Source organism: Haplochromis burtoni, unplaced genomic scaffold (assembly GCF_018398535.1).
Source record: "Haplochromis burtoni strain Fernald_Lab_line unplaced genomic scaffold, NCSU_Asbu1 Contig_841, whole genome shotgun sequence".
Classification (NCBI taxonomy): Eukaryota; Metazoa; Chordata; class Actinopteri; order Cichliformes; family Cichlidae; genus Haplochromis; species Haplochromis burtoni.
In genome coordinates, this window is record NW_024583202.1 from 96,007 (window position 1) to 111,590 (window position 15,584).

The window sequence follows — 15,584 nt, forward strand, 5'->3', positions numbered from 1 at the left end:
GAGGCTGTGAAATGGGACGGTCTAGCCTTCAGATTTGCATCACCAACTGTCTCGATGGAGTTTAGCAAACTCGTCTGGTCTTCGCTCGCTAATATATAACAGGACATTGGAGTAAATTCTCGACCATCTCACAGTTCTGTTTAATCAGTTTTCTGTTTGACGTTTATTCAGCTGTGTGAAAACTTGAACTTTAATCACAGCCAAACCGATTTACTCACGAACACATAAAACACTGAAAAAAGCCAAACGGTAACATTTTTAAGTTATGTAAGTGACTTGTATGTCACGTTAAACCAGAGTAGCGAAAGACCACGGGGGTTTGAAAATGATGTGCCAGGAGTAGAGCGGGGCAATATGACCATTTTTGGTCATATTGCCCCGCAAATTGGGCGCAAATTGGATGACATCTCGGGGAGGCACACTGCAGTGAGTTCTCAGAATCGGCTCCTTGCGCACAAGAAATGACAACATCACAGAACGCAAGTATGGCGAAGCTTGCGGCTCTCCAGCGGGAGATTGGAAGAGCAGTGTTGGACTGTAGAACTGCTTTGAAATTCATATGAGCTGTTCGCACTAAAGTAAAAAGCACCATCACTTCATGCGGATAGCCCCTTTGGCGCCAGCTGCGGTCTCAAGGCTGGAGCTGAACAACAACACCCTGATAACGACTGTGTTTAGTCTGTTCCTTCCATTCCATGCAAGGCCACCTGGGTTGGCTGGAAGACTGTTTACTTAGCCTAGCAGGGCGAAGGACACTGTCTCAGCTGAACTCTGGACACGCACACACTCATCCCCCCCCCTTTCCAAACGCCTTCGACGCTTATTCCCTTCTGATGCTGCACCCTTTACCCACCCCTGTTGCTTGTCATGTGTTTCTTTGGTGTATTAAGAGTTTTTTCATGTGCTATGTGAAGAGGTGTTTTTTTTGGGGTTTTTTTTTCTGTTCTCAAACTGATCTCCCTGTTGGAGCTCAGTCTGGGGGGAGTTATTTTTCTCCTTATCTTTCCTCATGTGGTGCATTTTCCATTGTTATACCTCTCTGACCTGTCTTCCCCATGTGATGGTTTGTGTAATGTATGTATGGTCGGAGGGTAAGATGGCGCCGCCATTGCGTGCAATAGGTCGACAGCCTTATGATATTTCCCCTTGTGGGACTAATAAAGGTATATCAATTCAATTTAACCACTCATGTGTCTAATTAGCCACATTTAGCTTACCGCTGTCGAGTGGCATGCTCAGTGTTTACGTGACGCCATGGCTCAGTAAACTCCCCGTTTTCACTCCGTACTCTACAACAACCAATGCAAAACCATACTTGGTGAACAATATCAATTTAAATGGTATTTCACTCGTTAGAGGTTATTTTCTCCAGCTTACCAATAAAAAAAGTTTTAGCCCGTCTGCTGTGCTCGGCTGTAGAAAGCAAGAGACTGAAAATATGGGAGCAGGTGCTGAGGGAGAAGAACTGCCTAGAGCTTAAACAAGAGGAGTGGAATAAAACAATAGGCTCTCATCAGAGCTCATCAACACTTGGAAAAACGTAACTCTTGTTTAGCCAAAACACACATCGCATATAAATCTGTGTCCCTTTCATGTTTAAATAAATATATTTTGTTTCACTGTCATTGAAGGACTTTAAGAGCAGAAACAATGAACATGACATGTTTACTTTTTTCTTTTTCTTTTTTAAAGATGATTTTAGGAACTGGTTAACAGTGTCCTTGTTTTCTTCCCCCCCAATGGTGAAAACAAAATTCCATACAAATCAAATCTCAGCCTCTTGCACAATCTTGTGGACAGTCAAACATGAGTAGCAAAGCAATATTTGTTAATATAAGCAGGCACAGCCACCTGTGCCTGCTTATATTAACAAATATTGCTTTTTTCCCTCTTAATATGAACAGGCACAGGTGATTGTTCAATTTACTGCATTCCTGCTGTCATATTTATGCCATTACACACCACAAACTGTCCAAACTAAAACACAAACATTCAACACTGGCTGGCATGTTTTACATAGAAGGAGCTCAGTTTTCTGGCATCATGCTGTTGTGTTTCAGGTCCAGGCCTGGCGTTCATACCAGGATACCCTCAGGCTGTAGCCATGATGCCCCTGCCTCAACTGTGGTCCATCTGTTTCTTTGTTATGCTCATTCTCTTGCGTCTTGATTCACAAGTAAGACACACACAACTTTGAAACTTTGCATTTAGGCGTTGCTATTTACTAAGTGTTTTGTCCATTTTCTGCACAGTTTGTTGCCATGGAAGTAGTGATGACGTCCTTTGTCGATATGTTTCCCAAAGTGTTGCACAGAGCCGGCCGAAGGGAGATTTTTCTCCTTCTCTACTGCCTGATATGCTTCTTCTCTCAGCTTGTCATGGTTACTGAGGTCTGTATGTAATGTATCACTGGCAGAAAATGTTTTGGAAATGTGTGTGGGGGTCTGAAAGAAAATATTTAAAAATTATATATCCTAAGTTTCTGATTTTAGATTTAAAACTAAACACATATGAAATATCTGTGTCATTGTGTCTAGGGAGGAATGTTTGTGTTCCAGTTGTTGGACTACTATGCTTGTAATGGAGCTTGCATCCTCTTCCTATGTGTGTTTTGAACTCTGGCACTGGGTTGGATATTTGGTAGGTGTGCTCTTCCATATCGTTCCCTAGTGATGTCATGGTGATGACATGATCAGGGAAATTTTCTCAGATTTATCTTTTGGACTCTACAGACATTATAGTGCTGTTTAACACCAAGTGTGATCAATATATGTTGTTTATCTTGTTTGTTTTCCTATTAAGGAGTAGATCGGCTGTATGACATAATAAAGGACATGACAGGAACACGAGCCAACTACTTCTTTAAACTGGCTCTACCTCACACCACTGGTCTCACTAGTGAGTTGAGCTGTAAGTGTTAGGATGTCAGCACTCAATTCTCCACCAGCTAAACCATCTCCTTTTGATTTCTCAGGGCTCTTTTATATGTTCTTTAATTGAGTACCAGCCTCTGACCTTTAATCGGTGGTACATCTATCCATCCTGGGCATATGTGCTGGGGTGGATACTGGCCCTCTCCTCCATCCAGCTTGTTCCAGGATGGGCCCTGTATAAGCTGGGCACTGGGACTGGGATCCTAAGTCAGGTGGGATGATTGTGGTCTAAGATTAAATACAGCGTGGGAAATAATTATTTTATCCCCTTCTGAATTTGAAAGTTTGTTCACTTAGAAAGAAATGAACAGGCTTTATTTTTTTATGGTTGTTTCATTTTAATAAAGACACAGAATATCAACCCCAAAATTAATAAAATAACACATTATGTGAAAGTTATAAATGATTTGTATGTCACTGTTTTAAATAAGTCTTTGATCCCAAAGCAAAAATGGGAGTATATTGTTCGTGGCAAGCAAGGTGATTGAACATTTCTTGTTGGTAGTCACCAGATTTGCACACTTGCCAGGAAGGATTTTGATCCACTCTTCTTTACAGAAACTCCCAAATTCGTTTAGATTTAAAATGTGCTTATTTAGGTGCTGCTTTGTTACCTTGGAAGTATGTTTTGAGTGACTGTCATGTTAAAAGGACCCATCTTCAGTGTTCTGGCTGAACGAAGGAGGTTGCCGTCCATGATTTTATGATACATGGCTCCAGCCATTGTCCCCTCAATACTATGAAGTCATCCTGTAACCTACCTTACTGTTTATTTCTTTGTGAGCAAATTTTTAAAATTCAAATAATTATGTACCCCACTGTATATTGTTAAACAAAAATGTATAGCTTACGTGCGTACACTGTAATTTTTAATCACAATATGCAGCCATCCGGCTAACTAAATGTAGCTGCCTATGACAAGATTTTAATGACTCACATCGCAGCTTGTTATGTTGTAGCCTTTCAGAATTGTTATTAAACTTTAAGTATGATACTGTCACAAACAAACCTGTTTATGTATACTTCCTACATTTTGTAGTGTTTCCATCATCTTTGCCAGCCAAATCTTGAAAACTCAGCGAACCAAAGGAAAGAAACTGGGGAGCAGAGCATCAGAGAAGAAGTTCTGCTGTAGTTCAAACTCAACTGAGAGAAAAAGGTCATCTGGTCCTTTGGTTTTTGCTTCAATTTGGAGCTGAATGTGATGTGGCTTTCCCTGTTTACCTTTTATACAACTGATTGTATAAAAGAAAATGTTAAAATTTAAATTGCAAATGAGATTGATTTAATGGTATCCACCAAGAAAAGTGTAAAAAATACAAAGAGCTGATTGAGTTACAACTTTAGTTTTGTCTGAAGCACTTAGAGCAAGAAATCAACAAAACATAAAGGCCCACAGATGTGGACCCTATAAAGAAATTTAAGTTTTCATTTTTATATATCAGTCCTTTTTCATGTATGCCTTGTTCCAGTATCCAATTTATCTTCGATGAGAGATATTGACATGGACCTTGTTAAGCCAGCTGATGTCTGTAAATATCACACTCATGATCCTCACTCATAGGTTTGGGCAGCATGGGGGGCACAACCTGGGAACCCTTACTGGATCCATGCTCTGGCCAAAACCCCTGACCAACTGTTCGAAAGACTGTGGTGTTGCCACTACACTATCGAGCTGCTATTCAACATCTCTTTATCTCAGTCGGTGATCCCCACATGCTTCAAAGAGTCCATCATTGTTCCTGTCCCGAAGAAACCCCACCCTGCTTCTCTCAATGACTATCGCCCTGTAGCCCTCACCTCAGTAGTGATGAAGTGCTTTGAACGCCTGGTCAGAGACTTCATCATTTCTTCACTACCAGACACACTGGATCCACTACACTTCGCATACCGTCCAAATCGTTCCACAGACGATGCCATCTCTCATCTCCTCCACACATCACTCACTCGGACACTAGAAGGGGGAATTATGTTAAAATGCTCTTCATAGACTACAGCTCTGCATTTAACACCATAATTCCCTCCACACTCACCACCAAGCTGGAGCATCTGGGACTCAGCTCATCTATGTGTCAGTGGATCTCCAACTTCCTAACTGGCAGACCACAGGCAGTAAGGATGGGCGGACATGTCTCAGCCTCCACCACTCTCAGCACTGGAGCCCCCCAGGGGTGTGTTCTGAGCCCCCTGCTGTACTCTTTGTACACATATGACTGTGTGGCCACTACCAGCTCCACCACCATCATCAAGTTTGCTGACGACACCGTCGTGGTGGGCCTGATCTCTGATAACAACGAGACGGCCTACCTGAAGGAGATTAGGAATCTGGAGAACTGGTGCCAGAGGAACAACCTCCTTCTAAACGTCAGTAAGACAAAGGAGCTGATAGTGGACTTCAGCACTAAGCAGGAGAGGAACTACCAGACCCCCGTCATCAACGAGTGCCCAGTGGAGAGAGTGGACAGCTTCAAATACCTCGGAGTTCACATCACGCAGGACCTGTCATGGTCCTGTCACATCAACACCGTGGTGAAAAAGGCCCGTCAGCGTCTCTACCACCTCAGACGCTTGAGAGACTTCCAACTGCCCTCCATGGTGCTCAGGAACTTTTACTCGTGCACCATAGAGAGCATCCTGACGGGAAACATCTTAACCTGGTTCGGGAACAGCACCATGCAGGACAGACGAGCTCTACAGAGGGTTGTGCGGTCAGCTGAGCGCACCATCCGCTCCGAGCTCCCTGACCTGCACTCAATCTACAGCAGGCGGTGCTGGACCAAGGCCAGGAAGATCGTGAAGGACCTCAGCCATCCCAACAACAGACTGTTCTCTCTGTTGAGGTCAGGAAAGCGATTCCGCTCCCTGAAGACCAACACAGAGAGACTGAGGAGGAGCTTCTTCCCGCAGGCGATACGGTCTCTCAATCACACCACCACACAGTACTGACCCACACATACAGTTCTTACACACACTGGACATTCTGGACATTGTTTTTGCACAACACTGGTCACTATATTCTTCATTTCCAGTTAATACTTGTACAGCTGCTGTTATTGTGTATATATTTATTTATATTTAGATTTCTTCATACATTCTTATATAGTTCTATATTGTGTATTTTGTTGTAGTTATTTTATTTTCAACTTTAATTTATATATTTTATCTTATTCTCCCAGTTAAATTTACCCTTCATTCTAATTTGTGTTGTACAGTTATTTCATTTTTAACCTTAATTTATATTTTATTCCTTCCTAGTTAAATTTACCCTTTTTAATTTTTCATATTTATTTCCTATCTTATTCATAGCCTTTTCCTTTTTGTTTTCTTTAGGTCACGAGCAGTTGTCCAAGCATTTCACTACATATCGTACTGTGTATGACTGTGTACGTGAGAAATAAAATTTGAATTTGAATTTATTTTTAATTCCAAAGTGGTTGCAATGGTAAGAAGAGCATTAGGAGTTGTAACCCCAGAACTGGAAGACTGACTCCAACACGTTCCAGGCACGAAATCAAAGGTCTCTGTGGACAACAAATTCCCAAGCCTCTGGTAGAGGACCCAAACTCGTGAAGATGTCTCACACATCTCACACGCACAAAATGGAGGACATGCAAATCAATTTAGGTTACTTATACTTTATCTTTTAGTAGGGTTAAGTAAACTGGTGATTCTAAATAGCTCCTACATGTCTCTCTGTGTTAGCCCAGCAACAGACTAGTGACTTGTTCAGGATGTAGCCTGCCTCTCGTCAAATGGTGGTTTCGATAGGATCCAGCCTATATTTTCTCTCCATTACAATAAAACTACCATAAAAACCATTTTTAGTATGATGCCTAGCAACCACCCATTTAATATAGATAAGAACCTTAAGAAGTCTAAGCCATTCCTGTGTGCCAAGTATGATCGCTGAACTCCAGACTGTGTAGGAGCTGGCAGTCAAAAAAATAAATAAATAAAAAATCATCACACACACAGACAGACTTCATGTGTTATGATAAGATGGTAAATATCGTTTTCATATAATTTGTAAATGATTAAGTAACTAAAACATTCAGGCCACATAGAGACCATTTTAAGCTTTATGAAAGCGCCATGCATATGCCTAAAATCCCATTCTGGCACAGTGCTTAGACCCTAGAGGAGTAAAATAACCAAAGGGGGTGCCACATCTGGTCTATACTTTGATTAAATATCAAGGACCAATAGTATAAATTGCTCACTTTTTCCAACGGCCTCTGTACATAGTGTACTTTTCATATATCAGAAACTCTGGCTGATTGGGACCCACACCCAGTTTCACACCTTGGCTCAGGCGATTAGAGGATCATCAGGGGGTCCTTTTGTCCCTCTGTGGGGGGATACTCCCACTAGGTTTATATCTGGGACTCCCCACCATTTGACCTTAGAACTGAAGAAGCTTCTCGGATGAGAGGTGAAACGTCTTCAAGCAACTTAAAGAAGTCCAGACACTTTTCTTTCCAAGCTCCTTTGACTACAATGACCTGGATGACTGAGAACCTTCACAGACATATGTCAGCATGTTATTTCATTAGGAAAAGAACACAGTGTAGACAAGAGTTACAATCCACACAATCCAGCAAATGGAAAGGAAACTATTACCATGGCTTTCAGGAACCAGAGACAGTGCTGCACTTCTACCACATGAAGCACCCTGTCAGTTTCCATAGCAGCAGCTAGAATAACTCAAGGTTAAGTAAACATGTGGCACAAAAACACAACAATAATATGAGACTCACCTTGAAAAGCTCCACACTGAAATAAAGACCATTTTCCCATATTGTTTTATTTAAATAGCTTAATTATGAAAACTTAGCATTAAAAACCACCTTAAGTTTCACAAATGTGTTCATATGCAGAAAGAGAGAATAATCTTGCACATACCCCATGCATTAAAAAAACAAAACAAAAACAACAGCGTTTATACTCAAATTTTTACATTTATAAACCAAAGTGTGGTTTTCTACGAGCAAAAACAAATGACCATACAAAAGCAACAATTAGTGGCTTGATCAAAAAAAAAAGAAAAACAAGTAAGACCAAAGTAAAAAATAAAGCGGCTACATGAGAGGATGTGGTATGACTGGATACATAGAGCTTGTTGCAGAATTGCTTCCATTATCATGAGATGTGTGTGTAAAAGAAAGTTCTTATAACCAACAACAACAGCATGATACCCTGTGATGTAAATGTGCCCCTGTTTAAAAAAAAAGAAAAAAAGCTTTAAGGCTTTGTGGAAAAGAGACTGGACAGAAATCCACATGTCCAGTGTAATGTTGAACAGTTTATATTTTGAATCTTTAGCTTCAGCTGTGCTATCAAAGGCACAGAATAATCACACCGATGTTGGTGATACAGGTATAAAAGAACTGTTTCTATTCATCTTTCCCTGAATGTGGTTGGTTTGAAACAACAGCAAAACAACCAAACTTGATAATATATACTGCAGATGTCACCACTGCATGAAGTGCCACTCCCCTTCCCTTCTCCCAGGGAAACACGTTTTTTTCCTCTTCTTTAAGTGCATCTCAAGCACACATTGTAACATCATCTGTCATCAGATGGTGAATCTGGTCTTTGATTGCACTCAAGTGCATTAAGCCATTAGTTAAGTCCGAAAACTGTGACATGCACAGTAAGGACTAAAGCTACGTCTGTGTTTGATTTCCATGGACCTACAGAGATTTTCTGCATGACTCCTGTAACGTTGGGTTTAAAATATTCATAAAACTAAAAGTCCACAACTAAAACTCACCCTTCAAAAAGGCACTGCCAACTGGGCTAACCAGTAGAACTGTCAGGAGGTGTAAAGCTGGCTTTGTCTAAGGATGTCTCATTGGCCTTGAGCTTCCTGTCTTGTTTTGACTGTTGTTGTACACCACAGTGTTGCTCTGGCATGGTGCTGAGAAGGCACATTGGCAGGGCTTGTGTGGTCTCAGCAGCTTGTGGCCTGTTGGTGTCTCCTTTGGAAATCCTTTCTGATGGACATGCAGAACCTGGCACAGTTGAGATTTGGATATTCTGCAGGATTTTAAGGTTGGGATAATTTCCTGACTCAGCCATAGCTTGATGGAGGTGCTCCCAAACAGTGATACCATTTAGATTGAGGCTGGGGTTTCTGGCAGCCTGGCACAGCAGCTCTGTGTGCTGCCGCAGCTGGGAGATGTCCCTCTCTGTGGCGTTGCTCTGACGCATCAACTCCTTTGTGCGCAATGTAATGTCCAGCAGACCAGACTGTCTGAGGATTTTTACTGTGTTGAGAAAACGTCGGTGGCGAATACTGGTGGTGGCATCTCTGTTAAGTCCAGCCGAACTGGTTGTGAATAACGAGTAGCTGGTGTCCTGACTGGATACAGATGGGGATCTCTGGCTCATGGAAGTAGGGGTGGGACTTGAGGCAGACAGTTGATCTTGGGGTGGAGAAGAACACGGCATGCCAGTCGCTGAGAGTGCCAACTTAGGTTGTTTGTGAAGGTGCTGCTCTGGCAGATTTCGGGTCACAGACAGGCCATCACCCTTTTGTTCTGAGCACACCCTCTTGCTGAGACTCTGGGATTCGTGGATTGAATATTTATCCGGTGGTTTCTTGCTGGGATGTGGCGCTATGCGTGGGTAGGAGTTCAGTATGGGTAAGTAGGAACCAGGTATTTTCCTTTCTGAGACATTAAACTTTCGGGACAAGGGCTTTGATAGCTGGAAGGTAGCAGGCAACAATCCTGGCTGCTGGAGAAGGATTATTTGACGAGAACCCGAATGGTTGATGTCAGTGACGCTGTTTCTCCAGCGAAGCTGGCCTCTTTTCTGGGTCACATCTGACTGCTGGAACAAAACAGGAAGAGAAAAGTCAATATGACACACTGGTGAGGAGCTCCACCGTACATCTGATGTGAACATTATTTTTCTTTCTGAAAGACTATCCTGTGTTGGTTGTATCCTTCTTTACCTGGTTAAGCATCGTGTTCTTGATCATGTAAACAGGTGGCTGGTCATGACCATCAGGCATCACAGAATGCTTTCCAAGATTCCTTTGCATACGTTCTTGGTTTTGTGACGTTTCTGCATATTCACTGGCTCTGAACTGGCTTTTGTTTCTCTTCTGGTCCTCCAGTTGCCAGTCTGAACCATCTGCAGAAAAGTTATAACAGGAAGAAATGCTAACAGCTGAACACCACATTCAAGAGGATAGTTGAACTTTTTGTGACACAAAGCAGCAGAAAGATGTTTTTTCTTCCCCTCACTACCTTATCAGGCAGTACCAAATCAAACTAGGCAAACATTTGCTTTATTCTCACAAAAGGGAAGACAGGAGCGACATGCATGCTTTCCTACAGTCAACACTTCTTTTGTGGTATCAGTAACACAGTGTTCGTATTTCTGTTTTATTTATTTTCTTATTTGTATTTGAAATTTTAAAAAAGTGCATTAGATGCTCTTAAATGACTCAAGCCACACAAGAACATCCAACAATACTCATTGCATTATGATTTTCTTCTAATCAACTTTCACCGTGTCCCTTAGGAATGTCACATAGATGAAAATCTAACCCCAAAAGCTAAAACTATATATTTGTAATAACCTTTTCACTTTGAATTCAAGGAGATGCTTTAGATATTATTCCAGCAAAGTTGAAGTGAAGGTATCAATGCTTGCACTGGCTTGTATATAAATCTAAAAAGCATGGTGAATAGCTATGAAATAAAATATGAAACGTTTGCTATATCGACTTGGACTCACCAGAGAAGCCAGAGTCCTTCTCGGAGCTGCAGTGGGAGCCCCTCCTGCTTGAATCATCTTTGTCTTTAATGTCACGTATAGCCAGTAGAGCTGTATTGTTGCTCTTATCTTTAACTTTCTTGCTGGGTGCAGCACAAGGGCTGTGCTGATCCAATGGAGGCTGTTCCTTTGGCATACTGGACCCTATCAAGAAAATCAGAGAAATTTAAATAGCTCCTCTGTGCTAAGATGTAGGAAATAGTAACTCTAAACAGGTTTACCATATATATAATCCACAAATAAACAGCAATATCCTCATACTTCATACTATAGGAGGGTAACTGTTTCAGTTTAATTTGTAAAATGGAATACTCTGTTTCAGTTGATGTATGGTTAAAATTCCTTAGACAGCAACATTAACCACAGTGTTGAACAGATGGTCCTAACATCGCTCACTAAGACACAGTTAGACAGATACTTTTTAAGTCCTAACCATAAACCAGATCTTGACATACATTTAGGACTCTATTAAGCCATGTACATGCCCATATGTTTTTTTAATTAATTAATTAATCAATTAAAAAAAAAAATCACAAAACTGGATTTTAAACAATCAAAGTGTGATTGAAGCACATACTCTCAACTTTAACAAAAATGTTGCACAAATTCAGATTCAGAGGCTCAGAAGCAATTGGACAAATCCCTGATGCCAGGTGCGTCCCAGCCCTGTGTTTTATTTCCTTGAGAAATTAAACAGATAAACAGATCCATGGTTAATTGCAAGAGCTGTTTTTCACAGGGTGTCATTTCACTGGAATGAAGGTCCAAAGAGAGAGTGTTGCAAGTGAGGCTGGAAAAAATGAAATCAAATTAAAAAAAAAAAAAAAAAACTACTATTAGAAGGATAGCATACAATGTTTACCAACAATTTGGTAGATTCTTGCACGGAACAGTGTTTCCTGAAAACCCTCTCCTGTCTGATCATTTCCTGATAACATTTACATTTACAATAATTGATTACACAGCAGTGGAGAGTAGACTTTATCAAAGCAGATGTCTTTCTGAAAGCGCTGTAACTAAGTTTCTAAAGTTAGAAATAGCCTGTCTCAGAGTGACGCTGAAAAACTAGTTCATGCATTTATTACTTCCAGGCTGGACTACTGTAATTCATTATTATCAGGATGTCCAAAAAAACTCGCTGAAAAGTCTTCAGTTAATCCAAAATGCTGCAGCAAGAGTCCTGACAGGGACTAGAAAGAGAGAGCAGATTTCTCCTGTTTTGGCTTCCCTTCATTGGCTTCCTGTTAAATCCAGAATTGAATTCAAAATCCTGCTCCTCACATACAAGGTCTTAAATAATCAGGCCCCATCTTATCTTAATGACCTTGTAGTACCATATCACCCTATTAGAGCACTTCGCTCTCGCTCTGGTCCAGCACTAACTATAGTTAGTGCTGGACCAGGTGACCCTGAATCCTCCCTTAGTTATGCTGCCGGGGATTCCCATGATGCATTGAGTTTTTCCTTTCCAGTCACCTTTCTCACTCACTATGTGTTAATAGACCTCTCTGCATTGAATCATATCTGTTATTAACCTCTGTCTCTCTTCCACAGCATGTCTTTATCCTGTCTTCCTTCTTTCACCCCAACCGGTCGCAGCAGATGGCCGCCCCTCCCTGAGCCTGGTTCTGCTGGAGGTTTCTTCCTGTTAAAAGGGAGTTTTTCCTTCCCACTGTCGCCAAAGTGCTTGCTCATAGGGGGTCATATGATTGTTGGGTTTTTCTCTGTATCTATGAAGCGCCTTGAGCGACTTTTGTTCTGATTTGGCGCTATATAAATAAAATTGAATTGAATTGAATTGAAGACGACTAAGGCTAAAAGAAGATGACTAAAGACCATGATGACATTATTTCCTTGGTTGATAGGAACTTGACAACAGCTAACCAGGTGAAGAACAGAGGAAACAGGTGAGGCAATCATTGTCAAGGTAACAATCAAAAGACACATTTAAGAATGGAAATACAGAGCTGATTACACTCAAGAACAGGAAAACCAGATAAGACTTTACAAGAATATACCAAAGTTAGTCTGCACCACAATGTTGAGAAAAGTATTCTCAAAGACAAAAACAGTCCATGAACCAAAGCATACTACATCATCTGTCAAATATGGTGGAGGGAGTATTATTCCAGTGGAACTAGGTCACTAGGATTTCTTGATGAGATGTTTGCTGATAGAAGAGGCAAGAGGAAACGTCTGTCCAGATTCTGCACCTCACAATGCAAATGGATACGTACCCAAAGCCTACTGCAAAAGCAACTCAACAGTTTCTAATGGCAAAGAAATATTTTCTTCAATAGCCAAGTCTGTCGCTTGAGCTCAGCTCAACAAAGCAATGTTCGATCATTTAATGCAAAACTGAATACAGAAAGGCCCCCAAACAAGCAGTGGCTGAAAATGGCCGCAGTAAAGGCCTGGAAGAGCATCTCAATGAAGGAAAAACAGCATTTGGTGATGTCCACGGGTTCTAGACTTCAGGTAGTCATTTAGTGTGAAGGACTTTGGTAAATAAATAACACAAATAACAATTCTTATATTTAAAATTGTTTGTCAAATTATTTGTAAGTCTCTTGTAATAGTTGTAATTCCTAAATAGTAAATGCAAATTGCATTTAATTTTTGCATGCCTTCAGCTTACTCCAACCACATATTGACAGTTTGATTTATAACAAACTTCTACAGAGGGAAAATTACAAAAAATTCTTTACCCAGTAAATTGCTGACCTAATTGTATAAAGCCCAATGCCTTTGGAGTTAGTCTACAAAAAAAGTACTGTTGTTTGCACCACAGTACTCCATGGTGCAAACAACCAAAATTTCTGCCAAAGGCCTGTGAGAAATACCATCAAACAGACATAAATGTTAGTTGATGGATCTTTGCTAAATAAATAAAAATAAGTTTGTTTGCAAGACACTTACTGACAGGGCAGTATATGTGTAAACAATAGTTCAAGATTATAGGAAAGACATCAGAATTACATACCAGCATGACCAAAATATCTGATCTTGTTATTCAATTAGGACTCAACTGTACCATGTATCAGCATACAAATACATATAATTATATTAGGAAGTTAAAGAAAAATGGGTTTCTGGTTTTCTACCTTTCCAACAACACATTTCACACACACGTTTGCAGCTTACCTGCTTGACCCCACACCACTGTCTGCTCAGCTGTGATGTGTACTCTGCTTCATGTGCTGCAGACAGTCACTCAGCTGGGAAAAACTATGTGCCAGCACCATTTCTAAATTGCCCCAAGCATGTCACCCTGCATTATGTTCTGTAAAACAAAACGTAAAGGACGAAACAAGTAATCATATCAATTCATACTGTACAACGCAGGCACCGATATAAATAAACTGACATGATAAAGCTCGGCTTTAATGAAGATACTAAAATGACTTACAATTAGGCTGTAATACACAGAACTCCTCATGTTGCCCACAAACTGTAGCTACAATCTGATATTATCCCTCTGTGCTCTCTACTGTGATTTCTCTGTCTCAAAGATGAGTTGAGATGATAACGATTTAACTACAGCAGCATGCATGGTTGTGCAGTTGAAGGACTTTTAACTTTAATGGCTGCTCTTTAAGAATTTAAAGATATTATCCTACCAATCGGGTGGGCTTGACTGATGACATCATCACAGCGTTTATGATATTATCGGGCTGGTTCCATGAAGGCACCACAGCCCGCTGTCAGCTGAACAACACCACTCTTCCCCCCACCCCCCGTGTTATGTAATACCCAACTTTAAGTCCGGCCCTCTTCTTACATACACTTCCTCTCACACAAACAAAAACATAAAAAATACATTTAGTATCCACGGTGGTGGCATTATAAACGCTGTGTGTAGATTATCTGTTGACATAAGCTAAACGTAAAACCTCTGTACGTAAAACAGCCAATTATACCATTCTAAGGCTTGTTTTCTAGATTCTCTGCTTTTTTTTAATGCTGTCCATAAACGCTCAAATGTTATAGCTGTTGTATATCCAGTATGTATATTTTATTATATGTGCTTTGTCAAATTTGCCGTTTTAAAAAAAACTAGGGCTAAAACTGTTTGAAATTAGGCAACGTCCATCAAACTGTTCAAGTTGAACGCCATATGCGATAAATTTCAAAATAAAACGCACAGCTTAAAAAAAAAAAAAAAAAAGGTAAAAAGACGCGGTTGTGAATAGTATCACATATTTTATACACTACTCAGTGCAGTTGTTTGTTGAGTTTAGGTTCTTCCGTCACTACTTACCTGTACTTTTATCCAACCGGACAAACTGCGACGCTTTTGCTTTGAAATTACAGTGGCTAAATTTTTCCTAGCTTGACGTCGCCGATCCCAGAAACGATCCGAAAAAGTAAAAACAAAACATAACCAGTGTCCGCACGCTGTCACTCGATCCTGTAAGTATGAGCAACACTGTGGGAGGACAGCCCAGCGGCGACACAATTAAACGTGTGTTCGTCCTGTTTTACCTTAACTGAACCCACAGCTGCCTCTTGTACCACCTACCACACACACACGAAACGAGCTCTCTCAGCCAGCTAAGCTCCCATTGGTCCGTGACAGAACTCCAAGAGCCAATCATAGGAAACACGTGCGCAGGAAGGCAGCGCTTGTGCAGGAAACCAAGAGGGTCAAAAGACACATTTGCGAAAGGACAGTTTTCCAATTTCATTGTACTACTGTACTATATATGACTGTGCAATGACAATAAAGAGTTCTCTTATATATATATATATATATACAGATGTAGTCAGGATGATTCAACAGTAACTGTTTAATTTATGGAATAATGAACCTAGAGTACCTAGGTCAGATGATCCCAAACACTCTGCTAATGCAGTGAA

At 40.7% G+C, this 15,584-nt stretch overlaps 2 protein-coding genes across 4 annotated transcripts; one reads left to right on the forward strand and one right to left on the reverse strand.

Moving 5' to 3' along the window:
* Nucleotides 1-485: 485 nt before the first annotated feature.
* On the forward strand, nt 486-2,615 carry LOC121812803 (sodium- and chloride-dependent betaine transporter-like). Its single transcript, XM_042215854.1, has 4 exons — nt 486-537; nt 2,061-2,176; nt 2,253-2,390; nt 2,538-2,615. The coding sequence occupies exons 1-4, from the start codon at nt 486-488 to the stop codon at nt 2,613-2,615; spliced, it is 384 nt and encodes a 127-aa protein (XP_042071788.1).
* Nucleotides 2,616-7,712: 5,097 nt separating this feature from the next.
* On the reverse strand, nt 7,713-15,286 carry si:ch211-132b12.7 (uncharacterized protein LOC564531 homolog). Of its 3 annotated transcripts, none has more exons than XM_042215858.1 (5): nt 14,986-15,286; nt 13,869-14,007; nt 10,686-10,868; nt 9,895-10,076; nt 7,713-9,767 (listed from the first exon to the last, which is right to left on the reverse strand). In XM_042215858.1, the coding sequence occupies exons 3-5, from the start codon at nt 10,858-10,860 to the stop codon at nt 8,733-8,735; spliced, it is 1,392 nt and encodes a 463-aa protein (XP_042071792.1). In that variant the 5' UTR covers nt 10,861-10,868; nt 13,869-14,007; nt 14,986-15,286; the 3' UTR covers nt 7,713-8,732. The 3 variants fall into 3 exon arrangements, with proteins under 3 accessions (XP_042071792.1, XP_014186042.1, XP_042071791.1); XM_014330556.2 differs by having other exon boundaries at nt 7,713-9,770; nt 14,986-15,281; XM_042215857.1 differs by lacking the exon at nt 14,986-15,286 and adding an exon at nt 14,345-14,882 and having other exon boundaries at nt 7,713-9,770.
* Nucleotides 15,287-15,584: the final 298 nt, after the last annotated feature.